This window comes from Volvox carteri (genome assembly GCF_000143455.1).
Source record: "Volvox carteri f. nagariensis unplaced genomic scaffold VOLCAscaffold_93, whole genome shotgun sequence".
NCBI classification, from domain to species: Eukaryota; Viridiplantae; Chlorophyta; class Chlorophyceae; order Chlamydomonadales; family Volvocaceae; genus Volvox; species Volvox carteri.
The window spans coordinates 151,943-178,274 of NW_003307636.1; the positions used below are offsets into that span (position 1 = coordinate 151,943).

Here is a 26,332-nt window from a genome sequence, read left to right on the forward strand (position 1 = left end):
GCAGTGTGTACGACACGTAGCGTGGGACGAGTGGCATTGCAACGGAGGACTTCGTTGGCTGATCAGGGACTGATTTTGCAATCGTGTGTTGCTTCGGGGGCACCTATGCGAGGACAGCGCCAGGGACTTTTGTACAGTTGTATTGTGGATGAGATAACACCCTCCTTACACCTGACATACACACATACACACACAGCTGCGGCGCCCCACTTCACCAACAAGCCTCATGTCCCCACTGCACCCTGCCGTTCCTTGCACCCGACCGACCCCAGCGGGCGACAGCACCGGAGTCACCGGCGCTTTGGACACCAGGCCGGGCAGTGGGGCCGCCGCCACCCGCCGGGAGAACTCCTCCCTCGCCGTTTCCACACCGGCTGATGCGGTGGCCGCATCCGGGCTCAGACAGTCCGCATCGGGGTCGGCAGTGAGGGGGTCTGCAGCGGGTGAAGACCGGGCCATGTTACGGTCGTCAGAAGCCGGGTGCACCTCCCCCAGTGGGGGCGACGTGAGCGGCCAGGCATCGGTGCACCCGCCGGCGCTGCCCCCTTCGACGACTCTGACGCTTCAGCCGGATGGGAGTTTACCGCAGGTTGGCAGTCACAGCTCCTGCGGCATGTCCACGTGTGCGGCCATCGTCTCAGCCAGCGGTCTCGCCCGTGGGGAAGCAGAGGCCGAGGGTCCGGGGGAGCGTGCTGCCGTACAGCTACCCTGCGACGGCGGCAGTAGCAGCCAGGTGAAGGAGTTGGACAGCGCCACTGCGCCGCGGGACCTCGGGGGGAGTTCCGCGGTGGCAGGCGGTATCGGGGCTGAGGCCGTGTTGCCCCCGTGTTGGGGAGACCACGGTGGTGAGCGGCGGCAGGCGACTGGGGCGCAGACCAGTGGCTTGGACATGGACGGGGGAGTAGGGGACGTGGGGGAGCCGGGGCCCGGCGGCGCGGAGGACGCCCAGGGTGCTGAGGGGCAGGATCCGGACAGCGCGGAGTTGATTTTGGACTTGCTGGGGGCCCAGGCGGCAGCGCAACGCACCGCAAGCTTCCTGCAGCGGCAGCGGCAGCGGCAACAGCAAACGATGCAGGATGGCCGCAGCGGCGCGGTGTCCAGCGCCCTTCATCCCAACATGCGCCCTGAATCCGCACGGGGGCCCCTGCCCTTTGCAAACGGAGAGGACGTCCCGGGTCTATTGGAACACCGGGCTGCAGCAGCCGCCACTGCTACTGCCGCCGCAGGGACCAAGGTGTCGGGCCTAGCGGGCGAGGTTGCCAGTGGCGGCAGCGTCCCCTCCTCCACCACCCACGGCGGCCTGGACTCCCGCTCCGGCGACCTGCCCGCACCCGTGTACGACTACATGGTGGCGGACGACAGCGGCCAGATGCTGCCCCATATAGAAAATTTTGGTCTGTCCACGGCCCTCTTCTCCACCTACCGCAACAGCTTGGCGCCCGCAGATTTCGGCAGCATCTCCGGCAAGCCGCCGTACAGGCTGCATTACCTGCGTGGCTCCCAGTCCAGCGCTGGTGGTGCCGTGTTTTCAGTGCCCGGCGTCCCCCGGTGGGGCCCGGCGGGTCCTGGGGGAGCCGGTGGCGAGGGCGGTGGTGCAGGCGAGGGTGTGGGTGTCGGACCGGGCTTCAACGCCGCCACAGGCTTCACCGTTCAACCCAATGCTGCCGCAGCCCCGAAGCCCGAGGACGACCTCACTCCTCAGACGGACACCGCCACATCCCTCTCCTCGGCCCACCAGGTCATGGAGGCCAGCCTATCGCTCCCGCCGCTCCTGCCAGCTGCGGTGGCGGCGGTACAGCAGGCCAACCTGCACAGCTCCAGCACCCTGGGCAGCGGACCCGCTCCCGCCGCCTCCGCCTGGCTCCCCACCATTGACGAGCTCACATCAGGGCTGGGCCCAGACACCCTGCGCCAGTCGTCCCCCCTCCTGGCCGCCCGGAGCAGCACCGGCAGCACCCCCCGCAACTCGCTGCACCGCACCACGTCTGCGGGTACATCAGTAGAGCAGGGCACCGCCGGCGGCACCTCCGGTAACACCGAAGCCGCCGTAGCCGCCGCTACCGGCGCCGTAGCCAGTGGCGGCGGCGGCGGCGGCACCCATCGCCCCCTCGTCCCCCGGTGCACATCCAACGGCTCCGGCGCCAGCGTGCTGAGCGCCACCGGCACCCACACCGGCAACCGCTCCCTGCTGACATCCAACCCGTACTCCAGCTACGGCGGCCAGCTGGCTCCGGCTGACGTACACTATGACAAGTTGTCTTGGAGCAATCACACCCATACCAGTGCCAGCACCAGTGCCAATGTGATGCTTAACTCGGGCTTCACGGCGCTGCTGGGGTCCATTAACACCGGAGCGACGGGCGGCGGTTCCATCCCGGGAGGCGGAGGTGGGGGAGGAGGTGGCACAGCTGCGGGCCAGGTCGTCAGCGGCATCGGGGGTTGGCACCGGACCGACAGCTTGGGCGTTAATGGGCCGTCCGGGCTTCGGGTAAGGTGGGGGGAGGCGGAGTAGGGGTGTGGGTGGTGGGGCCCTGGGGTTGTCTGTCCCGTCCAGGGAGGTTGTCCCCCGTGTACTGGTTAGCAGAGGACAACGCACATCCACACCAGACTGTAGCCTTCTGTGCGCCGACTGAGTCGCTGCTCGCAACTCGGCTGCTCCTGTCAGCCCTCTTGCCCTCTTGCATGCAGGGGCCTGCAAGGGGGAGACATGCATCCGTGTCCGATACGCCCCCTCGCACCTCTTAGGGCATCCCGGCAGAATTCTCACATCCGCACCAGTTGCTAAACACATGGCCGGCACACAATACATGCACAGGCACACGTCCATGTGTTCAACCTCACCTTTTGGCCACATCTGCAAATCCGGGCCCGGCTGCCGTCCGTGCATTCCCCGCCCTTCCCCGCAGCGCACCGCCCACATGGCCCACCAACCCCCGACCGACGCCTCAGTTGCCAACCACCACAACCATCACCACGTGGCGGGGGCCAACAAGCCACCTGCCGCCGCCACTCTGGCCGCCTCCACGGGCTCCGGTACCGCAACCGACACGGTGCGCACCGTCGGTGGTGTCGGCAGCGGCGGCGGCGGCGGCAGTAATCTGGCCCACCCCCCTAATTTCCCCTCCCCTTTTTACGGCCACGATCGGAAGCTCCGGCCGCCGCTCCCCCTGGAGCCGCTCTCCCAGTCCTTCACAGACCAGCGCACCTCCCGCGCCGCCATAGGGCCCCGGAGGAGGAGGGACGCCGCCACCGCTGGCGCCATGTCCGGCGCCGGCGGGTGGGGCGGAGTCTCTCTCGCGGCCCCCGGGCGGGAGAGGTGGCAGGTGCTGATTGTTCAGGAGCTATGCGCCCGGGGCAACCTGCGTGAGGCCATCAGCTCGGGGGCCTTCCACTCCAACGACGTCACCGCGGGGACGCAGGTGGGTGGCAGTGGCAGTGGCGGTGGGTGGACATCTGGGCCCTGAGCGCCGAAGGTTCCCTCGCTGTGTTCGCTGCGCCCTGAGCTCCGCCTGCCCGGTCCGGTCCTGCCGCACCCACTGCTGCAGTACGGTAGCTTTCCTCTGAGCCCCCTTCCCCCCCTACCACCCCTACCACCCCCGCACACTCACTTGACTGGTAAGGGCAGCCGGTGCTGGGGCCCGCGACATGATGTTTGGGTTCCAAGTGTTTCTCACCACATGATTCCCCCTCACCTAGGGTATCATGACCTCAGTGTGTTCTGTACGGATGTGAACTGCTTTCTGCTCCCAACGTCCAGGTAATCGCTATGCGGCAGCTGCTGGACACGGCCGCTGAGATCGCCTCCGCCATGGCCTACCTGCACAGCCGGGCCATTGTGCACGGGGACCTGAAGACGGCCAATGTGATGCTGCAGGTATGAACGGACGTACGGACGTACATGTGTACATGGCGGGGCCATAACGGGGGAGGCCGGGCGGACGGGACATTAGCATGTGGTGGTGGTGGTGGTGGTGGGAACACTAAAACGGAGATGGGGCCAGGCAACTGGGGAGGTTCGGGCAGCTAGTGCGGGGGGGAAGGGGAGTTAAGGGGAAGGAGGGGCTCCGGCGGGGCCGGTGGGTCCGGGGTCTGGGGGTGTAAATGCCTGTGGAGCGAGGGGGGACTTCCGCGAGGTGTGGGCGAAGTGGGTGAGGGTGGGGAGGAGAGGCGGTTCGGGGGGTTCGTGTTCCCGAGGGGAGCTGAGGACTGCCCCCGGGGTAATAGCCTTTAAGGATGCTATTGAAAATGGTCATTTTAGCCGACTTGCAGTCCACCTCCCTGCACGTCGCAATAGAGGAGGAGAAGGAGGAGGGGCTCTCGGCCGTTACTCCGTTTCCCGCCCGTCTACCGCCGCCTGGCGACTGCCCCCACCCACCCACCTGCCCTGGCCCCTCCCCCTCCTCTGCCTCCAGCGCCAAGACTCCGACCCTCGGGGCTTCATCGCCAAACTGGCTGACTTCGGTCTGGCCCGCCAGCTGGCCGGTCGAGGTGCCGAGGACGGTATGCTGGTGTCCCGTATCGGCACCGTCACCCACATGGCGCCGGAGACCATTCGGGACAACATGGTGCGCGTGCGGGGAGAGCGGGGAAGGGGGGGAGGGTGGCGACAGCTGCTGCGTGTACCGGTATCCAGCTGCCGCGGGTGCGGTGCTGCCCCTCCCTGGACAGCAGTGACCGGGTGTCAGCGAGTGCAGAGGGCCGTTCTCAATTGGGGCCTCAGATGGCGGCCGGCAGGTTGTCGGCCGCTGGTTCCCGGTGCCTTGCGGCGGCGTCATCGTCGTCGTCGTCGTATGATGATTTCCCCCCTTCTCTTTCCCTGCAGCATTTATCTTCTCCTGGACTACCCGTCTTTGGTATCTGCTCCATTCGGCAGTGGTTTGTCTTACCCGTCCCTTCCCCCCTTGGAGTACCCGTCTATCCCGAGTATCAGCTTCACTCGTCTGTGGTTCTCCTTCCCCCCCCCGGGGCCCCCTCCCCCTCTGGGCCCTCCCCAGGTCCTCCTGAGCAGTGACGTGTACTCCTTCGGCGTCATATTGTGGGAGCTCTACTGCGCTCAGCAGCCCTTTGCGAACTACACAGCGTTCCAGGTGTGTGTGTGTGTGTGTGTGACACAAGTCCCGCACAATGCGGGGTTGTCTGTCTAAGCCCGGGGGCCGTGGACTATGTATGTGGGGATTTTTGGGGGGGGGGAGCCGCACGCAGTTGCTGCCCGGGGAGGGGGCGGGTGAGAGGGAACGGGCTGGGACCGCCAATATGTGCAACGCGCCAATCGCAACTCACCTGACACCTGATTGATCCCTAAACTCGTTTTCCACTTCGTCTCATCCGCCGCCCGCCCTCCACTCCCCCTCCACTCCCCTCCACTCCCCCTCCACTCCCCCTCCACTCCCCCTCCACTCCCCCCGCCTGTTTTGCATGTTGTTGCGCCCGCGGTACTCTCCGTAGCTCCTATCCGCCGTCGTACAGTACGACGAGAGGCCCCAGTTTCCAGTCCACTGTCCGCCCGAGTACGCCGCCCTGGCCGTGCGCTGCATGGCCAAGGACCCCCGGCAACGACCCACCTTTACAGAGGTACGGCAGCGCTCCCGTCATGACGCCCCCATGAACGGGCCGTCCTCCACCCCCGTCATGCGGTCCCTGCACCGCACCGCACACAGCACCTCGATACCAAGTGGGCTGCCCTCCACTCTCCCTCCCCCTCACTCTCCCTCTTCGTCGTTTACCTCGTTCTTGGGGTTGCCCCTCCCGCCCGCCCTCGCGCCCTCCAATGGATGTCTGGACTCTCCCACCCGCCCACTCCACCCCCGGCTGTGTGTGTAACCCACATCGTCCCCGCGGTGGCCGCACGCACATACATACATTCACTCACACGCGCAGGTTTACAAGGAGCTGATCTCCATTCGCGACGAGCAGTTTGGGGTCAGCGGCACAGGACCTGGCGGTCTGTCGGGGGGCACTATCACCGTGCCGCTGGCTCAGGCTCGCAAGGAGGTGACCCGCGTGTTGCAGAGCCACCTGCAGATCATGTCAGGTGAGAGGCCCCAGGGGGGGAGGGGGGTGGGGTTGGGGGGTCGCAGCTCCCCACAGGGCCTGGTGCGGCTGCAGGGCGACTAGGTCGTTAACCTGGTCGCCTGGTGGCGGGGGTGTACCACCCCGGGGACCACCATCCGGGTGATATTGCAGTGTAGCAATCCGCTTGGTGACCGCCATCACCGTCATCATCACCATCATCATCACCGTCATCATCACCGTTGTCATCACCGTCACCAGCATCACTACTATCATCACCGCCAAATTGCACAAGTAAACACACACACACACACACACGGTTAGGAGGGGACGGCCGTCCCCTCTATAAACCACCGTCCTGCCGCTCCCCTCACACTCCCCACACGAGCATCATTGAGTCGAATTATTATTATTATTATTACTATTATTACTATTATTATTATTATTATTATTACTATTATTACTATTATTACTATTATTACTATTATTACTATTATTACTATTATTACTATTATTACTATTATTACTATTATTATTATTATTATTATTATTATTATTACCTCCCGGGGAAGACCAAATGGCTGTGTTTCGCTGTCCACGCAGGTCCCTCGGGGAGCCCCGGCGGCGGGGCGGCCCCCGGCGGCGGGGCCCTGCGAGGCGAGGTGACGCACGCCGGGGACGTTCTGTCCGGACCGCTGCATTCCGGCCGGGGGACCCACGACAGCGGCACTGCCAACTCCTCCCTAGAGTCATGGGACGCCTACAGCCGGACGGATCGGCAGCCGGGTTGACAGCCCCCGTTGAGTGGCCCGCACTGCTGGCCCCTTGGTGGGCTGGTGGGCTGTCATGAGCGGGTACCTGGAAATGGGTGGAGGGTGCGGCCCGTGCTTGTCGGGAGAGGGCATAAAACACACAAGTTTGTGATCCGTGTCCTCGGGCGGAAGAGAGCCGTGCAAGCCCTCTATCCCGCGGCGCAGCGATGACGTATTGGGTACCTGATTCGGCAGTGTACGGCGCATGCCAGGAAGACACGATATCTGTGATAGTGCCGTATATTGCTCAAATACGGTGCGGCTGATAACCCTATGATGTCATAATGACCTATGATTAGTGATCGGTACCACCCTGCGACGTGATGTAATGTGATGTGATGTTCGGGTTGGTATCCGCACGTTGAGACGGAGGAGAGAAAAGCGGTTTTGGTCCCCCCGTAAAAGGGGGGGGAGGGGGAGGGGGGGAAAGGGCGCATCTCATCTTGGCACACTGGACTGGACGGGGGTCTGTCCCAGAACGTAACAGAACCGAACCCAACCGAACCGGAGAGAGTACTGTGGACGTGATCAGATTCATAATCGGATTCATCGGTGACATGACATGACATGAGGGGCGGGGGGGGGCGGCGCTGCTCCGTCCGTCTTAGGGCCGGATAGCTTTCCTGCCTGATTGTGTGGTCTGTCTGGCAGTGGACGAGCTGACGAGCAGTAGTACGTGAGGGTGATGGCGCTGCGCCAGGTGGGCCTCCCGGGGGCCAATCTGGTCCCGGAGGGGAAGGGGAAGGCTGAGGGTTCGAGCGAGCGAGAGCACACCAGAGACTTCTAACCAGGATGTGGATGTGGATGGTGGGCTCTAGGAGGTGAGCACAAGGCAGGTGCGCAGCGAAGGAAGCTACATCGTATGGAGAGGCGCTTGCACCTCCCCCTGACCGGACCCGACCCGGTCCGACCTGACCTGACCGGGTTTGATGCGATGCAGGGTCACGTGATCCAGTGACTGATGTGCTACCATACCGCGGTCGTGGGACTTCGTGGGATTTCGTTACTGCCGGCAGTGCAGTGCTGGTTTCTCCATCTTTGCTTTGCTACTGCTGCTGCTGCTGCTGCTATATCCCACTGCAGCTGCAGCTGCTCCGCATGGTGCCCCGCTGCCTGGCCCCGTGACGCCCTCGAGGTCACCTCGCCGGTGACCGACGCGGTGAGGTCCCGAAACCTATCCGGGGCTATCCACTCAGCGCTTCCTCACGGGGGCCCTGGGGCGTGGGAGGGCTACTGCTCTGCAGGTGGCCGCAAGCTGCCGCCCGTGTGCGTCGGGGGGAGTGGAGTTGAGGAGAGCCGGGAGGGGGCTAGCAGCGTGTCTTTGTGCGTACGTGTGCTGCTGCTTACATGTGATGTGCGGGAGGGGGCCCTCGGTGCCGTGCCGCCTGCAGGTCGTCTGGCCCCTAGGGGTTGCCGTACCCATAGCAGCTGAGAGCCGTCGGAGAAGGTCGAAGAAATGTATGGCGCCTGGTGTCCGGTAGAATAAGAGGGAGCGGTGTACAAGGGTGTGCGGAGTGCAGGATGGGCCGAATTGGTGCGAGGTGGGGGAGGCAACACGGGGGGAAAGATTTGGCGCCCCCGGTACCACACGCAGTTCATTATTTGGACTGTTCAAGGCCGTAGCCTCTTTGGGTGAGGGAAGTGCCGTGTGGGATGGCGGCTAGCCGGGACGGCGGCTGTGCCATGGCGGACGTCGGAAGCTGGTTTAGGATGTGCTAGGTGGTGTGTGTATGTATGTATGTATGTGGGGTTGCGGGTTGTTGGAGAAACGAACGGGAGACAAGTGCTGCCGCTCAGGCGGCGAACAGCGACTGGATAGGTCCACCCATGCACATCACGTCGGCAGTGCGCCCTACTCCGGACCTGTCCCGCACCACCACTGCCTCCGTGCGGCAGCTGGAGTGAGGTGGGCTGAGGGAGGTGTGCCAGACGAAGAGAAACGGACGAACAGAGTTATCTTGATCCTTGGTTGGGGCTGGGTGTCGTGGAGTTTCATTTCTTTATGTTTCTTATTACGTTCTGTTGTACGTTATATAAAAAAATACATTCTAATCATGAAGTGATGGTGCTTTGCTCGGTTGCGATTTGGTTTGCCGTCAAAGTCGCTGTCGTTGAGCGTCTCAACTCGGAGGTTTGATGTGTCGGGATGTACGTCGGGATGTACGTCCTCCCGGCACGAGAGGCTGATTAGAGCAGTTGCTGGTGGTGCTAACGTTTGCACCGACGAGGGCTGTCCTCCGCGCTCAGGAGGTGGCGCATATATCTGTTCTATCAGATCGTATTAGTCGCATGCTCCGGTATGATGCAGCATTTCAGCTCTCAGCGTTAGGTTTGCGGTTTTCGATTATTTATTGTCGACCCTGCAGCTGCAGGATGCGAAGACGCGGTCCCTGCAGCCTTTACCTTCAAAAGCAAGGCCTCATAATAACAATAATAACAAAATACACCGTACATTTATGCACCGGAAAATTTATAACTCCTCACAGTTCAGGAGTTCTGGGCCGGACTGTTCCATTATCACCCCTACCGCGCCCTCCGCTGCCGCGCTGCATCCAACTCGGATAGCAAATAAGACATCATGCCACACGCGCACAGACACGCGCCGCCCGGTAGTCCAGGTGCACCAGGCAGCAGCAGCCCTGTACGTGTTGGCAGCAGCAGCTCTGTTTGATATGTCTGGTGGTTCTTTCATTCCGCTGAGGGAGTGGGGTCCGTCTGTGTTTAACAGGGGCTACGATTGAAGTGGCGCAGTGGCGGCGGCGGCAATAATGCGGCACGTGTATAATTTTCCTTTCGCAAGTTGCAGCCTCGACAGCAATAACAACTGCAGCTGCGACAGCAGCAGTGCGTGATATCAGTATCGGCAGGGGCAGCACGGCGACTATTGTTGTGATTGTGTCGCGGAGAGCCTAGCACGGATATGTCGTACTGTCCCCTGGAGACCCCTGGGGGAGCTCTGAGCCGCGGCTGTTGCTGCCTGTGTGAGTTCTCTCTGCTTGCAGCAATGCACGGCGGCTTGCTGTTTATTGGGCCCTATCTTGGTATGAGCACCTTAAACCCGTTTATTCATTTTGGCCTTGGTTCGGAGCTGTGGACATGTGTGGGCATGAGGTCCTGCTGCATGGACGAGGTCGTGTTGATGTTGACTCCTATCTGGGGACGGAACTGGAGGGAAACACCTGTTGTGGATTGGGTGCTGAAATTGTCGCTCGGCTCGCAAAGTGTTGGACGTTGTGGAGGTGGACCTGCGCGTGTTTCATTCCGGTTTCAAACAAGGGTCCCGCTCGCCAGCCTTTGTTCAATGTGCAAATTCCAACGAGGAATGCTTCAGCAGATTTGCGTGCTTCTTTTGAGAAGCCTGGCCTGAAAGCACTTTGTTAATGAGTTGGATCACACGCCGGGTTCACAGGTGTGCAAACTTCTTAGGCCCTGAACGCATTTCCATGGCAATGAGCATATCGGGTGTTTGGTTCCCGAAGGCCTTGCTTTCCAACAGGTAATTAAGCAACTGGGTTAGACAACAAGGCGATAGGCTACTAAAACTTTACAACGGTAAGGTACTCTGCTTGTACGGCCCGTACAACTGTAGGTAATCATGCGGAAGTTTAGATGAATCAGTGCAACAAGTTACTTCTGCTTCACGTAACGCTTTTATCCGTTTAGTTTAGAGGAAGCTAGCCAACCGGCAACTAATACGAAGCAGTCAAGCGACGGTTATGTTGTTAAACTAAGTAGGACTTTCAGGCCCGTGCTCTTCATTAAACTGTGGCATTACACAAGAGACCTTCCGGTCAATGGAAAGCGCCGTCACGGAGCAGGTGTGTCGGCAATTGACATCCCCTGCTTGACAATCGCGTCGGCAATGGAGACAGGTGAAAATTTCCTTGCGCGCTTTTCAGGCGGCCGTTCCTCTGGATCCCACAGCTGCTGAGGTGGCAGAAATGCTGTTCAGCCTTAGAGCGGGAAAGCGCGACTGCAGCGCGCTCGAGTCGTCTCCAGGAAGTAGTCGCCTTGAGGAGGACGAACTGCCACTAAACCCTGAAGAGCGCTCATCATCTTCAGCTGGTTCAGGTAGCTTGTTTAAATGGTTCTTTGCGCTATCGTGTTAATGCAAGTCCTCACCCTCGAATGTGCAATTCCGTAGCGTGTTCCACGCCTGCCAAGAATCTCTGCAAATCGCTGACGGCGACTTCCAACTCGAAGCATATGGTGTCATTGGCTACACGCAGCTACGTTTGGCGCGGCCCCAAAAGAAGCTTGGTGAGTCCACGTATCTCGCGTATCTTACGCTCGCGAGATATTTTCTTGCCGCTCTTCGCCGTTGCAGCACGCGTTACCACAACCTGTTTCCCTGCATGGTAATAAAAAATAATCACTTTTATGAGGTGCAATGTCAAAGAGCAGGGAGCATTGCCTGACTATGGGCAGGCAAAACGGTTGCACGGTTAGGGGACCGCGAGTCCGCGACAAGGCTGTGGTGGCTTTGGCCAGAGCTTTACCACATTCCTATGCGTGTGAGGGTAGAAATGGCTGTCGACATATATTTTGTCTATGCCCATGCTATTTGCACGTGGTCTCAAATCGGTCGCTTTCTCGCTGCTGAGCCCAACTGAAGTCTCTCGCCGCCATTCCTATCCGCCTTTGGGTCGCCCGCACAGCTGAATCCCAAGCTGGCTACCACTGGTCAGCTCCTGAGCAGCGACCCTGACGAAGAGGAGAACTGTGCTCTGGCCCTCGGCCGCGCACATGGGCATCCAGCCACCGCAGTTCCTGACGGGGGCCTGGGCGCGAGCGCAGACGCCGGGGAGCGGTCTGATCGCGACAAGGAGTGGGCCGCGCTGACCACCTGGCTGCGGATGAACCTCCACCAGCCGCGGACCGCCAAGCGGGAGGTCCTATTCCTGGGAAGACACAACGAGGACAGGTGGGTCAGCTCTCCCGCCCCAGGTTGACCCCCTCGCTGTAGTGCGTCGCCTTGCTCCGTTTGCGGTCTGTCGCCGTAGGATATTGTGTCTGTATGTATGTGTATATTTGTGAATGTGTTTGTGTTTGTGAGGGAGTATGAGTAGAGCAGTGGTGAAGGGCGGCGGTGCTTCCGGGTGGATGCGTTGTCCAGAGGGCCGCTGCCGCCCAACAGCAGCAGCAGCAGCTACCTGCTTGGCGCTTGCTCTGCACTAGTGATGCGGGCTCCCCCCCCCTCTCCCCCTCCCTCTTCATTGCCGCGCCCTCCTTCCCCGCCCCATCATCGCTGCGTTTACCTCTTTCATAACTTGTCTGTCCCCATTCGTCATTCCTTCCGTACGGATGTACGGAACAGGGGCTGGCACTTCTTTTTGAATCCGGCACTGTTGTGGGATGACGTGAGCCAGGAAACCAAGATGCGACTGAGGACACTGCCCCGGGAGACGGTGAGTGCGTGTGGGGGGGTGCGTGTGGGGGTACGGATGGCGGATGGAAAAGTGCGCAAAGAGGCTGTTGCTGCACCTGCAGCCGTACGTGGCCTACAGCTACAGCTGCAACTGGGGTTTCAAAGGGCAGTCTGTCTGGACATCACCTGCTCATGCTACCGTTGTTGTTGTTGGTGGTGGTGGTGATGTTCCCTCGCTCTTCGCTCTTATGACGTGTCCCTCCGCTCCTCGCGCATATCTAGGAGCTGGCCTTCGCTCGCAAGTACCCCGGCAAGCCATGTCGCGACTGGGTCAAGAAGACCCAGAAGTATCGGCCCCCTGGCTGCCCTGTGACGTATGCGGTGCCGCTGGCGGATATGGTGAGGTGGGGATGGCTTGTGTGGGGTTGGCGAGGTGGGGCTGGGGCTGGGGCTGGAGCTGGGTGGTTTAAGGGTGCTTTTTTGGAGGCGGTTGGGTTTGTCGGTTGTTGGGGCTGGGGATCACAGGCTCTAGTTCGGGGTCTAGCGGGCTTGTGGCCGAGGTGTTGTTGCGGTGCGGGGTGTAACCCCCCGGGGAACCGGAACGGGCCTTTCACTCACCGAGGTGGGAACCGCATTGTGTGTATGACACATGTACGACAGCTCCCCTTCACTTCAGCGATCCCACGTGCCTCGGCTCCTCCCCACCGGGTTTTAAGGGCCCCAGGCCCTCCTTCCTCGCGCCCCTCCCACCGCCACCACGTGCATTTTCAACACCCCCTCCCCCGCACATCTTTGCCGCCGGGGTATGTCTGTACGTATGTATGTAGATCTACTCCCTGACCGCCATCTTTTACCGGTTTGAGGGGCGGCCGGGCACTGGCACCTCTTCCGCCACGCGGGGTCCAGCAGCAGCAGCAGCAGCAGTAGCGGCTCAGGACGGCACCACGGGGCTGCCCACACGCACATCCGCTGCTTGAGGAGAGGGGGAGGGAAAGGGAAAAGAGGGGAGGGCCCCCCCGAACCTGGCCTGGACCGGACCCGGAAGTGTCGGGCTGGGCGTGACACCCCCCCACCCGCCATTCCCACTCCCACAAGTCCACCCAGATTGCAACACACGGACGCGGACAGTGCTCGCACCTGTTTCATGTTCACCAGTGCGCGAGGGGTGCCGTGAGGCGGGCTGATGGGGGGAGGGTGGTAGTGGGCGGGTGGTAGTGGCCCCGCGGTTTGCTGCTGCTTAAGGTGAGATGGAGAGAAGTTTAGTCGGGTTAGTCTGGTGAGTGAGAGGAAGGGGGGCGGCGCGGGCCCCTTCCTGGATTGCGCAGCTACACAGCTGGGAAAGAAGTCGCATTTCTTTGTGTGGTGAGGTCGGTTGGTTTCGGAGAGCAGTAGGGCAGCGGAGGCCGGCGGGATCCTCTTCTTCGTGAGGCCGTGTTGTAGGGCCCCGTGTCTGTGTGTATAACTACGTTGGCCGCGAGAGAAGTTGTACGATTTGTCGGCATGATTTTTGAATTGTCGGAGATGCCCGCCTTGCCGTATATGACACTCGCCGACCCCGGGCCCACACCGTCCTTAGTTCCATCATTGTCACTAATCGTCCTGATCGTCCTAATCGTCATTGTCCTGATCATCTATCTGGCCTGTTGTGATGTCTTTTAGTACCCCCAGTATCCACTCCCCTCTACGCGGTCACAGCGTGTCGAGATACGGCCGTTTCCAGCCACTGCTGCTGTGTTTCACCCCCCGCTTCATCGTCTTTAAACGTCAGCGGTGCGCCTTATCCCCCATTTCCTGGCGTGGGGTTGGCAGCGGCAGCATGAAGCTGGTGGGGTCGTTCCGGACGGTGTCGGTGTCGGTGTCGGGGGAGAGCGCCGCTGCGGTTGCTTCCCAACGCGTCCGAGGATGGGTTCGCCGTGACCACCTTCTGTGCTCCGGTTGGTGGCGACGATCACGTGAGGGGTGGGGAGGAAGGAGGGGATCGGAGGTCAGGGGCCCCTCGGGGCATTTAATTTAATTTGATGTCACTTGGTTCCGTTGCTCTGCTCCTCGACATGGGGGGGAGCCCGAACATCTCCACATCACCAATTTGATTTCAGCCCCCGGGGGGGGGGGGGAAGAGAGACACCCGTGTGCCCTTCGCTGAGTTTGTCTGTATGTCGGTCGAGGGTGTCGAGGGTAGTCCTGTCGGTTTAATTGGCGCCGGCTGTTGTTTACAATGTGCCGTCCGTCATCAGTGTTGAGATGCGCATGGATGATGTGAGGTAAGGTGTGGAGTTGTGCCTCCTATTTGAGAGGAAGAGACCTGCTGCGCCGGCTTAACAGCTACCTAACTGTCACCTAACTGCCACCTAACTGCCACCTAGGACCTAGCGGTTGTTGACGCTGGGGCCGACCACATTCGTGTGCTGCCTGCCTACCTACTGGTCACTAGAGTGCTGTACGGCGGAGGTCCTTGTCGTATATCCTTTTATGTAGTGCCTTCCGATGGCCGGCAAGGTGGGAGTGCCGGTGGAGAGAGAACGCGCGCACCCCACCCTATATCCCTGTACGGCGCCAACAGCCGGTACACCTGATGGACAGTGCGCTGGTCGTGTACATGGCGCTGTGCGTCGTTATCTTCCGTTTTTCAAATCGAAATTATTACTATGGGGGTTTTAGTGCTGGTGCGGCTGCATGGCGTCTGAAGAAGCAAAATGCAGCCGAGGCCGGCAGCTGGCCAGGTAGCGGCAGCCCCTGGGGCACCTGGAGATCTGTGAGCTGCAGAGCTTACATGCCGTATGTGTGCGAGTGTATAGGTTTGTTTGTGTGTGTGTGTGTGTGTGTGTGTGTGTGTGTTTCAGATGAGTACGGAAGAGAGCGCATGAATATCTTTGCGCTGTTTGAGGGTGACTAGGTGCACCATGACAAGTGCACCAGTGCGATAGGAGCTCAATGGTGCATCATGGAGTTGGTTGACACATGTTCGTACATCTGTACTTCAGACTGACGTACGGGAGCACATGTCCACGTGTATGTATGTATGTATGTGTGTCTGTGCATCGTTTAATTTATTGAAAAGTTGGGCTTCAAGTTGGCATCATCCCGGTGGGTAGCTCACTTCGCTTCCCGGTATGCCGTGTTGAGTCAAGGATGTGCAACCCCCCGGCATCACCCTGGGCCGCTGGTGGCCGGGCCCCCCCCCCCGGTGGGTGCATTGTGAAGGTGCACGTGTGTCCACGAATATGTATGTATGTCTTGCTATCTGAGAATGAGAACTGGTCAGCGGTGGTGTGCCGAAGGTCTAAGGGGCTTAAGGGGGAGTTACTCCCCCGGTGGTGCCCGCTTGTATGTACATTTTGATTTGTAGGGGTGCAGTTCGCGACCCCCCCGCCCACCCCGCGGACGTGTTCACCTTTGTTTTGGGGGCCTGAACGGTATTGGGGGCAGGTCCAGTACCTTTCAGGCGGTCGTCTTTTGTTGTGTTGAGGTTAGGGAGGGGACGCTGTGGCGCACAGGTGGTTTACCGTTTTGGTGTTCGTCGTACATTCGTGGTTTAGTGGAGCTCAAGAATTGTTTGGCTTTAGTCGGTTTTGGGTTTCTATGCCGTTTGGTCGCAATGGTCGGATCGTTGGTGGGTTGCTGTAGGGTTTGTTGTCCTCGCTTGAAGATTGCCGTACGCTGGTAGACCTGCGCCCCCACGGGGGTCTTTCCGTACTTGGTGAAGTATGTATGTATGTGCCTGTGCACGTGAGGGAGCACCGCACATTGCGGCAGATAGATTGATCTTCTGGCGGAGGGCGGCTCGACGAAGGTGGGAGCTGACGGCGCCGCTCACCAGGGGAATACAGCTAGCCAGCCAGCCAGGGAGTCAAGCCGCCAGACAGGTCGACATACAACAGGTCGAGGTTTGCGGGCGGCATGATTACTTGGCCCGTGGGGGCATGTAACTTAGAAATGGTGTTACAACAACGACAGGCTGTAGCTTGTTTTCGGTTTTCTCAGTGGGAGATCAGTTTGATGGGTGTGTGGATGTAAGACCTGCCTAGGTGCCTAGCTGAGCGGTTGGTAGGTTACCATCAGTCCGTGTGTCGTGGCCCCCACCCGCCCCCACCCGCCCCGGTGCCACCCCGTGAGAGCTTACGAGCACGAGCACGCGGGCGCGGGTGGTGCCACTGGTTCCAACCGCCAACCGTTTGGAGGAGGAGGAGGGAGGGGAACCTTCCGGGTGACTCCGTATCCGGGCACCCTGCCTGTGCCGTACACGCGCGTGTGTGTGTGTGTGTGTGTGTGTGTGTGTGTGTGTGTGTGTGTGTGTGTGCAAATTCAACCATGGACCACATGGCCCCCAGGTGGGAACCCTGGGAATTCCCGAAGGGCGCTGTGTGTTTACATTGTGCATGTTCCGCACCAGGTGGTGGTGTCGCGGTCGGCCTCGTTTCATTTGCGGGGGATGTCCGCGCCCCCCGCCGGCTTTATTTTGGCAGTAGTGCTGAGAAGGACGTTTTCTGTATCTCCGGGGGGTCCGGGGGGGTCTGGTAGAGGAGGTTGGAGCACCTGCGGCTCCACCGGCGTCTCCCCCTGAGCGACAGAATCGCCCTCTGAGGGGTTGTGGCCTCAACTTGAAGAAGGCGGTGCGCTGCACCACCCAGCGACCTCCCTGCTGCTCAGGATGGTACCGCCTCACCACCTCAGTACCTCAGTACCTCAGTGCCACTGCGTGGAGCTCTCGCGAAGAAGAGGAGATGTGTCCTTGGCGTGTGTTGTGGTTGGGGTTGTGGCTGGGGTTGGATTTGGGATCGTTGTGGTTGAAGTGGCTTTTTGCTGCTTGAGGTCTCTCTGTTCGGAGTTTGTTCGCCCGGGGTTCCTCCAGGCTGGGGGCTGAATTGGCTTGGCTTGCAAATGCCGTATTGGCACTGAGTGTGGATGTACTCAGTGGCGTTGTTGTGCTCCTTTTGTTGTTTTCCTTCGTTGTTTTTTTGTTATCGCACAAAACTGCTGCTACTGCTACTGCTGCTGCATGACTCTTGTTATGGTGGATGGACACCTGCTGTTGTTGTCGTTGTCGTCCTCTGGTGCCGCTGCTTCTGCGTCACCTTTGCGCGCATTGTTGTGTGGGTGTCCTCTTAACTTTCTTTCATGGAGAGCTGTCAGCGCGTGAGCGCTGTATGAGCTGCATCGTACGCAGGTGTCTTAAGTTTGGCCGTCCTTGGAGGAGCATTTTCCTAAGTTTCTTTCCCGACAGGCGCATTGGTGCATATTGTTGGGATCCCGCACTGTGGGCGTGTCAGGGTGGTTCGGTGTACAACACCTGTGCACCTGTGTGTCGCTAGCTGCGAGGTAGAGGTAGTGGGTCAAATTGCCCATCTGCCATCCGACAATGCAATAACCGATCACCTCTCCGTTCGTTGTCTGTCTCACAGCAGCTCCCGACTCTCACCCGTACTGCTCTGGCAAGATTTGAGATATCTGTGTGTATGTATGTTGTTACAGGGTGGTATAGCTTCACCAGCGGCCCCCTTTCCCGAGACAGTTCCTTGCTCTCCCCTGCTAGAGGGGCACCCTAATCCGTTCACCCCATCCGACTTCAGATTGTATTCGTTGGGTTCAGCAACTCACCACCAGCATCCAACCAAATCTAGCGGATCAACGGCGCCTCAACCTAGTTCCTGGTCAGCTCGCAAGTTGATATTATCACGTCCTACACCAACCATAAGATGTGGGGCCACCGTCTGTATGTGTGTATGTGTTACAACACCTCCTGGAGTAGGGTTACCCTCTACCCGCTATTAGCGACCCTCATTAGCCAGATACTGTGGACAAACCTTAGGTGTCTTTTTAGTCGTTACCATGACATCCTTCATACGTAAGTCATGTGTAATGTAAGACACAGCGGAACTATTAAGGTGCGACGTTGTCACCCTGGACGATTCCCTCATCGATCCTGACAAAGAGCGGGAATAGAATTCTCTTGACGATAAGAGGGTGGAAGCACCCCCATGCAATGGATGCTGACACGTCGACTGTAACTACAGATCCAGATTTCACCGGATTTTATTGGTCGATGATGAACCCGAAAATGTCACTAACCTCCAAGAAGTGGTAATGAGGAGGATGAGGATGCCCCGATATACCGGGGGGAAGGTGCTAGGGGGACTGCCAAGCTATAATGTTATAGCACTAGTGGCCGCGGGTGAAGCTGCAAGCCCCTACTTCACATAATCGTAGGTTTGTCGTGAATAGTGCAATACAGTAATAGCGCAATTGAAATCAGCCACATGCAGTAATGCGTAGTACAGCCTGGGTTTACTCAGCTACTCTCCTCACACCAAGTTATACGTCCCGCTTGATGCCGAACAAAATACCCTTCCAGGTTATCTTAGCCAGGACTCAAGTGACTTGTCATGGCTTGTTTGTTAGTTTTTATGTTTGGTTGCATGACGGACCGGAGTGGTTGTGGATATGATCTTCTGCAAGTTCCTGCCCCCCCACACATGTTTGCCCATCAGGATCATTCATCACTCGACTTCTCTGTTGCCGCTGCTAGGTCTACGAACATCTCATGCCCTGTACGGAGGCCTGCCGTACGCCCCGTTCGTGAACTGCCACCAGACATGTCCTTTTCTCTCTCTGCATGTTTGCACACAAGGGGGTTTTGCTGCTGCGGATGTGGATTGCGGTGCGGTCGGGAGTGACACAATTAGATTTGCCTAGGGTTTTACCTGGCTGGTTAGTGAGCCTCCCAGCTCTGTGGTGGCCCTCTCACGCGTGGGGAGCAGCAGCAGTTGCAGCAGCAGGAGTCGAGGTGGTCATACGATAATGTGCTGGGTGTCCTCGTAAGTACGCTGTACAACACTTTTACAAATACCTGACGCCCATTCAAAGCCACCTCTTCTGTCATCTATCGCTATACGGCACAAAAAAACTGTACTGTAATTATGTCCGTAGCTCGATCCGTCAAACACATCCACAAGTTTCTCGTCCATGCTCCACCTTGCGCAGAGGAACCCCCGCCCCAGGGCACCCAGTGGGCCACCGCCACTCACCCACCCAGGGGGCCCGGCAGCTCAGCTCACTCCACGGCCCCCTCTCGCCCCCTCTCTCAGACGGGGCCCTCCCCCGCCGGGGCCGACAGGGCCACCGGGCTCAGTCACTTAACAACACTGTAGAATAGAAGGGGCCCAGCGGAACACCCCACCCACGAAGACCACAAAACAGGTCGCGCGCATCCAACCTCCACATCATGTTAATCCAGCTTCACACCTCACCTACCTCCTTCTCAGGATGCATGTATGTACTGATAACCTCTATTCATGCGGTTACGGCCAACACGGCGTTAAAAACACTTGCGTCTCCCACAGAAACCGTAGGTACGACACCACCATTCGGTGTCCAGCAGCAGCCTGCCAGATCATAAATTGAGTAGACGAAAGGGCTCTGGGGCGGCAACCACACACATGATTTTCCTGTCTTTCCTGAGCGACGTGGGGAGGCATTGGCCAGAAGGGGGAAGAGCCGTGTATAGTGGTGGTGATGGTAGTGGAAAGGTTATCTTGGAACTACCGTCGCAGATTAGATACGAACGCTGTCATCCCATTCGAATCCATCCGCCGTACTGTACTGCATAACTACAAAACTTTGAAAAATCAGAAGGCTACACGATAGCGGCACAACACCGTACAAAACGAGAAACCGCTGATGCTCCGCGGAAAGCAAAGCAGCAAGGAAAAGAGCTAGGAACGCTGATCCATGTGAAAATCCAAGATCGCCGACCCCACCACTGCCACACACACTCGTGGACAACCAGGAGTGCCGAAACTCGGCTCGGTCCGATACAATCGCTGAACATCAACACCAACAAACAAACAGGACATCAAATCTGGACTTGGAAAATGGATGCACCTGCTCCCGGCTGCATCAGACAGCACCGTCGTCCGGTTCTTTCCATCATAAAGGCAAAGCACATTCCGCAACGCCGCAACGCGATATGAGGACGACGACGACGACGATGACGACGTACGGACGGGACCGCCAGAAGAAGGGGCCGAAAATAACCCCCCTGTCCGAGGGATAAGGGCTCCCACAATCCGGCAGCGTCCAACCCACGCCATCACAGAACCACAAACACCCCCGAACAGGAGGCGCAGCAAATCGTTTCTTCAAACACTACTAGAAAACACCGCGTCCATACCGGTACCAGATGGACACGTCAGCAGTGTGCCGATGGGATCCTTGGCAGCGCAACAGCCCAGGTCACACCGCATCAGGACCGCGCCATAAAAAAGTCCGGAATTCAATTTCGCCAATCCGGCAAACACTCTGAAGCTCAATCATCGGCAACTCTTGGTTCACCTCATGATGATGTCTCCGATCAATTCATTGCCCTCCCAGGTATCATCCCGTACGGCCCAATAAACTTCCCGGATTGCGTCGTACATCCCGGATTGGGCTGTAATTTCCGTACACGCCCAACGGAATGTCCTAGGAATGGACAGACAAAGCTAACTTTTCAGGCATGACCCCTTAAATACCGCCGTAGCGCAATCCCTCAGATTAACGTGCAGCATAACATTCGCCCCCGCGTCCCCAAAGATAGGAAGTCCAAACATGCATTCATTGATTCATTGTTCCATGATAGTGGGAGAGAGAGAGGATTGGCAGCCCATCTCAATTTTACGCAGTTCGCCAAAAATGCCGCAGGGCACAGCCCGCACATGAACACACAACACCGTCGCGATGATGAATCATCTCGCAACGGCCCCCGGGGCCTCCGCCCTTCAGTTTGCTCTTCCGCTTCGCAACAAAACGTCGCCGCCAGAATCTCCATCTCGTCCTCCACGCATTGCTTCCTTAAGCTTAATTGGATTCCCGCATATCACCTCACCACCACCACCCTAACACAGAACCAGTCGGGATACCGATGGAACACATCCTTAAGAGACCCGATCTGAGATCCTCCCCACAACGCGGTGCGGGGGAAAAAGAAATGGGCAACCCGATCTGACCGGACAGGACCATGAATCAAACACCAAAAGCCTTGGCATCCTTCAAACTTTAAACCCGAAATGCACCGCCCTCGCTCCCGCCCTCGCTTGCATCACTCCCTCTCTTTCTCTTTGTCTCTCTCTCTCCTCATGACGCATAGTTGCTCTTTGCGACTGGACGGCTGAGAAGGAACGCCGCCACCACAACAGCGCTACAGCAGCGCACCCGGGCGACCTTCGGGGCCGCAGAGGGACGGCCAGTCGACGCCGCGGGAGGTGGTCCAAGCGGAATGCAGTGATCTCGGCAGTTGGATCCGGCCACAGCAGTGGTCTCCCTTCGCCGCCACCCAGTCACTGGCTCAACTCAACTCAACTCAACTCAGCTCAAGACGGGCTTCACAGCATTTATTGGGCAGAGGCGCTGCTGGCGATCAGGAGGGGTCGCACGGGCCTAGGAGGCCAGTGCCGTAGAGGGCACAATGGGCACGAAATTGCCTCCGAACACCACACGTTGTGGCTCGTAGCTGGGGCGCCCTGGGCCCCCGGACCGCTGCCGCTGGTGCTGGGAACCATCCAGCTGCGCTCTTGCTGCCTGTTGCCAGTGGTGCAGAGGCTGCTGCGACTGCGGCTGCTGGACTCCCGGTTTGCAAGGTAGCGGCCAGTGGGGCTGTAGCAATCCAAGGGCCGGGCTCTGCGCTACAGCCGAGCCGTGAAGACCACCCTCACCATAGGACGGGATAGCAACACCACCACCACCACCGCCGCCGCCGCCGCTGCCACCGACCTCGGCACCGACGCAGCGCCGGGAGTGCGATCCAGCCGCCGCCGCCGCCGCCGCAATCCCCGCCTCGTCGACGGACTTCCTAGGCCTCCATTTCGACAACATACTGCTGGCGTGGCGCCAAGGCGGCAACACCGACCCCAGCTGTCGGAACGCGGCGCTCATTTCGTTACATAGGAAGTTCACCAGCAGCGGCAGGTGCTCCTCCGGACCCACAAACACGGGCGGGACAGCCGCCAGGATGGCCGCGTACCGCGCTGTGGTCTTGGCGATGATGAATTGCTCCTTGAACTGGGGGTCGATGATGTGGCGGCGAGGGGGTCCGCCGCTGACTGCGACAGAGAGGTGACAGAGGTGACAAAGAAGTTGTTGTGGTAAGCGCACTTGCAGGCAAGAGAGCAACGAGAGAGAAGGCAGGCAGGGGGGGACGACACAAACACCAGGGCTCGTGTGGGAATCCCGCCAACCGTGAAATACTCGACCCTTGCTTCCGGCCGTACGGCCTAGCCAGGCGCCCGACTGGCGGTCGGGTTCACCGTGACTCATGAGGCTGCCACCTCAAGCTGGACGAGGGCCGTCGCAAACAGTGCGCCTGAAGAATTCGGGGATCAAATTACCGCTCCGTCACCACATTTTATTGCTCTTAAGGCACCGCATCTATACCTACAACTCTCGACCTTGTACGACTGCCGTATATCAACCCGTACAACAAAACGGTAAGAACCTCATGGCGGTAAAAATGCGTACATGTCCGACAATAGCAGTACATGTTTAATCGTCATGGTGAGTGTCACTCGAGCTTCTTCACTCACCGCCGGGCGTGTCGCAGATAATGAAGGTGTGGCGCAGGTTTCGAAGGCAGTCCGCCCCATCACCGCCCCCTAGGGCAGTCCGAAGGCTGCAATTGTAACCCAATGCCGACAAAATTGACACGAGGCGTGCTGTGTCTTGCCCGTCCTTGGCGTGGCCGCATGCAACTCTGACGTCGCTGAGTAGCTGTCGGCAGATGGCGCACGTTCGCGGTCAAAGGAAAGAGAAATACATTGAGATCTTTGGAAGATAATGGACAAAAATTCTGGGAGGACGACAAATCGCCGCGAGGCGCTCACCCGTGCCTCAGCTGGCGTGGACGGTTGAACAAATTTCTGAATCTCCGTCACGACTTCATCCTCCTCCCAATCTTCTTCTTGCCAGTGAGCTCCGATGCCATTGTCCTCCAGCTGGAAAACGGACACCGCAGCAGACATGCATGTTAGACTGGACCCCGCCAAGAACTAAGTAGTAGCTATCCGCGACATTTGCAGTTCAAGCGTGACGATTCCATGCCGGCAAAAAGTAAATTGTATAGAAGGAACTACCGCCAAGCACATAGACATTATGTCTATGTATGATACTGTTTCATAAGAACTTCATAATGATGCAGCATCAAACCATTTCCCCAATAGAAGAGAAATAAGTATCATATGCGCTTGCCCGTATAACGGGAAGAAAGGGTTACACAACTTCTCATCCACGTCACACGCCACGTCGCGACGTGTCCTTTGGCGATTCCCTCTTACCTCGATGTCAAAGACCAGCGACGGAACCTTAAACATTCCAGTTAAGCCACCACGGTGGGAACATTCAGAAATCGAAGGCACAGAGCTTGAGACTGTTGGGGCCTGAACAATGTCGCTGTTGTCGCTGAACAGGCTACTGGCTGCTGCAGCTGCCGCCATAGTTATGTAATATATTAAGGAAATGCGGGACTTCAGGAAACGCCTCGGCGTGCGTAACACGTGAGACAATAAGAGGAAAGCACAGGGCAACAATTAGCTTTCCTCGTCGATGTCAGTTAACACTTCCTCCTGCAAGTGCTCTCCATTACAATATGCCCATGAAAGCCACAAAAGCATGGTATGATATACGGCAGTCGCACGGCAACGTATGCTACAACGCAAATAGGTGATTACCGTTGCCAATGGCAGTGATAGTGACAATTTCAGGGATGGTGGCTTATGTTTCACCCTGATTGGCTGCCCATAGGCTTTGGATGCTAAAAGATCAACTATATGTTCCACGGGTCGCTTCACGTGCCACGGACAGTACACGGCATGATATTTCCGAATTTCTTACTAGATGGACACCATGAGGTTCGCATTTGATTGCTTTTTCAACGTCAAAGCTCCATTTTAATACGTCAGCTCAATGTCAACAAAATACCTTTGGCAAGTAAACAATAGTTTGCTGTGATACATTACGCTTATAAGAATTTTCCAGTTGCGCTTCTTTGGAAAACACCAGATCTAACGACGCCAAAGGGTCTTGGGTGAATTAGGATTCACATGAGCTTACCAGCTTACGACAACACGACCACCAACCGTTGCTAGGAATCGTTTTAAATACCGGCAGGAAAGATTTGTTAACGGCACAGACCTGAACATATATGCTGCCAAGTATACCATAAGCTTCTAAAGGGCGTACCCAGAAGGGATGCAGGCGGCTTCTACGCGGGAATATCTATTCGGCGGCTGACATGGCATGCATTAACTTTGTGGATTACAAATTTAATTTGTCAACATCTGGAAAGATGCGAAGGGCGTACAGACAAAACGTTTCAAACATCCGCTATTTGTCACGAACATACACGCATAAGCAGCTACGAATGCGGCTGCCCAGCTCATCTGAGCATTCATATGAAACAGTGCAGTTTACTCTTCCAGAAGCATATAATTAATATCCGAACATTGAAAGCCATTGTCAAAACTTATAGCCTGTATATTGCCCTTTGCGGACCCTTGCAACCGCAATTCGTAGGTAACCCCTCCGCTTCGAACAGGGTAGGTTCATAATAAGTCAGGCATGCCCACCTTACACTACAGTGACATACATAGACGATTGGCAAGGCAAACCTAGGCCCTCCGATTCACCCATCCTAAAGCCCATCCGCAGGCGATCCCGCCAATAATGTCAAATGTTATGATGGGTGTGAAGCCCAATAGTGCTGTTTGGGGGTCTGTGGATCGAAGCTCTAGGCGCGCGGTTAGCCTGCCTCCCGACCTAGGTGTGCATTGTTCGTTGATGACGGGGAACCAGGATAAGCTGATCCGAATAAAAAAAACAGAAGGCGTTTTGTTGGATTCCTCTTTTCCAGGCAACCCACTCGTTGACGGATATCCATTGTGATTGAGGGGGAGACAAATTACTGCTGGACAGTGTGGTCATTATGTCTCAAGATGTAAATGCCAATGCCAATACTGAGCTACTAGCGGGCTATAACGGTCAAGCCAACAAGCTCCAGCACAACGTAAGGACGTGTTCACATGTGGGCGAATCAGGGTTGATTCATGCGAATTGGACTCTGAATTGGACCTGATTGGACCCGAATCTGAATTGGTGTCCGGGGGGGCCTCTTCGGGTATGATTCGACGTGATTCACAGTTTTCTTTCTCAAAACAAAGTTGTTTAACAAACCGTTTCTCATAATTACCATTACAATACTATAGGAACATTTTCCAATTGTTAATTCACGCAAAGCGCACCGAGCATTTTTTACGAACTCCTGCAGCTATGTATGTACAAGCCTGGTGATAATTTTCACCATAGAAACGATACTTATACTGTTCTGTTCCTAGATAATGCTGGCTTTCCTTGGGTGATGGGGCGTAGCCGCGGAGCTTCAGCTGGGCGCGGTGGCACCTCGCGCCGTGCAGCGAATCGTATGTGAACACAATTCAGAAAGCCGCCCCGAATCGGACTCCCAATCAGACTCTCAATTGGACTACATGTGAACACACCCTAAGCACAGTAACAGACATCACATCGAACAAGTAGAGTGTCGGTTTCCTTAAAGCCAGGAAATGACAGGGCCCCTCTTGAGTACATACAGGCCGGTTGATTAGCAATTGCCGTTCATGTAATGAGAACACCCGCAGCAGCGGCAACAGGGGATAGAAAGCCCATCGCGGAAAGGAGTGATTGCTACTGCTTGCATAATACACCTAAATACCCATCCTTTACACACCCCTGGTCGGTCTGGCAGCTGAGCAAAAGCGGGCAGGAAGGGGGTGCTCCCGCATATCACAATGTTTATCCCTCGTTCAACGAATTGTAAGCTTATGCAGCTCAGGCTTTGCTGTTGGCGCGCGCAAGGGGCGGCGTTATATACCTAGGGAGGAGCGGGTATGCCCCTGCTGCGGCACTGATAGCCATATTGAAGATAAGAAGCACGTTTTGCTCGACTGTCCGGCGTACGACAAAATCAGATCTGATATGGATATTCCGCGCTTCGAACATATAAAGGACGCTATAAAGTGGGAACCTGAAGGTCTGCCAAGGATGCTGGAACGTATATGGTCCCACCGCAACTCCATCGTTCCCTTTGGTCGTTAGACGTCTTTATCACTTGCTTTGTCTGAAGTGC

At 57.7% G+C, this 26,332-nt stretch overlaps 4 protein-coding genes across 4 annotated transcripts; 2 read left to right on the forward strand and 2 right to left on the reverse strand.

Annotated features, from left to right (window-relative positions):
- Positions 1-3,754: 3,754 nt before the first annotated feature.
- VOLCADRAFT_46661 (uncharacterized protein) lies at positions 3,755-5,589 on the forward strand (the record flags this gene model as incomplete). The annotated part of the gene is made up of 4 exons (XM_002958368.1): positions 3,755-3,874; positions 4,413-4,565; positions 4,995-5,087; positions 5,446-5,589. Coding segments are annotated over 4 exons (510 nt in total), but the record flags the coding sequence as incomplete, so codon positions are not given.
- Positions 5,590-5,877: 288 nt separating this feature from the next.
- On the forward strand, positions 5,878-15,082 carry VOLCADRAFT_119952 (uncharacterized protein; the record flags this gene model as incomplete). The annotated part of the gene is made up of 8 exons (XM_002958369.1): positions 5,878-6,031; positions 8,718-8,727; positions 10,966-11,081; positions 11,580-11,745; positions 12,139-12,229; positions 12,472-12,588; positions 14,750-14,909; positions 15,030-15,082. Coding segments are annotated over 8 exons (867 nt in total), but the record flags the coding sequence as incomplete, so codon positions are not given.
- Positions 15,083-19,010: 3,928 nt separating this feature from the next.
- On the reverse strand, positions 19,011-20,453 carry gon1 (uncharacterized protein). Its single transcript, XM_002958386.1, has one exon. The coding sequence runs from the start codon at positions 20,274-20,276 to the stop codon at positions 19,899-19,901; it is 378 nt and encodes a 125-aa protein (XP_002958432.1). The 5' UTR covers positions 20,277-20,453; the 3' UTR covers positions 19,011-19,898.
- Positions 20,454-21,600: 1,147 nt separating this feature from the next.
- On the reverse strand, positions 21,601-23,648 carry VOLCADRAFT_99686 (uncharacterized protein; the record flags this gene model as incomplete). The annotated part of the gene is made up of 4 exons (XM_002958387.1): positions 21,601-22,262; positions 22,743-22,926; positions 23,040-23,150; positions 23,490-23,648. The coding sequence occupies 4 exons, from the start codon at positions 23,646-23,648 to the stop codon at positions 21,601-21,603; spliced, it is 1,116 nt and encodes a 371-aa protein (XP_002958433.1).
- Between the last annotated feature and the right edge of the window lie 2,684 nt (positions 23,649-26,332).

Bases quoted from the DNA above. Each gene is read 5' to 3' on its own strand.
- gon1 (XM_002958386.1), bottom strand. From the start codon at position 20,276: ATGGCGTGGGTTGGACGCTGCCGGATTGTGGGAGCCCTTATCCCTCGG.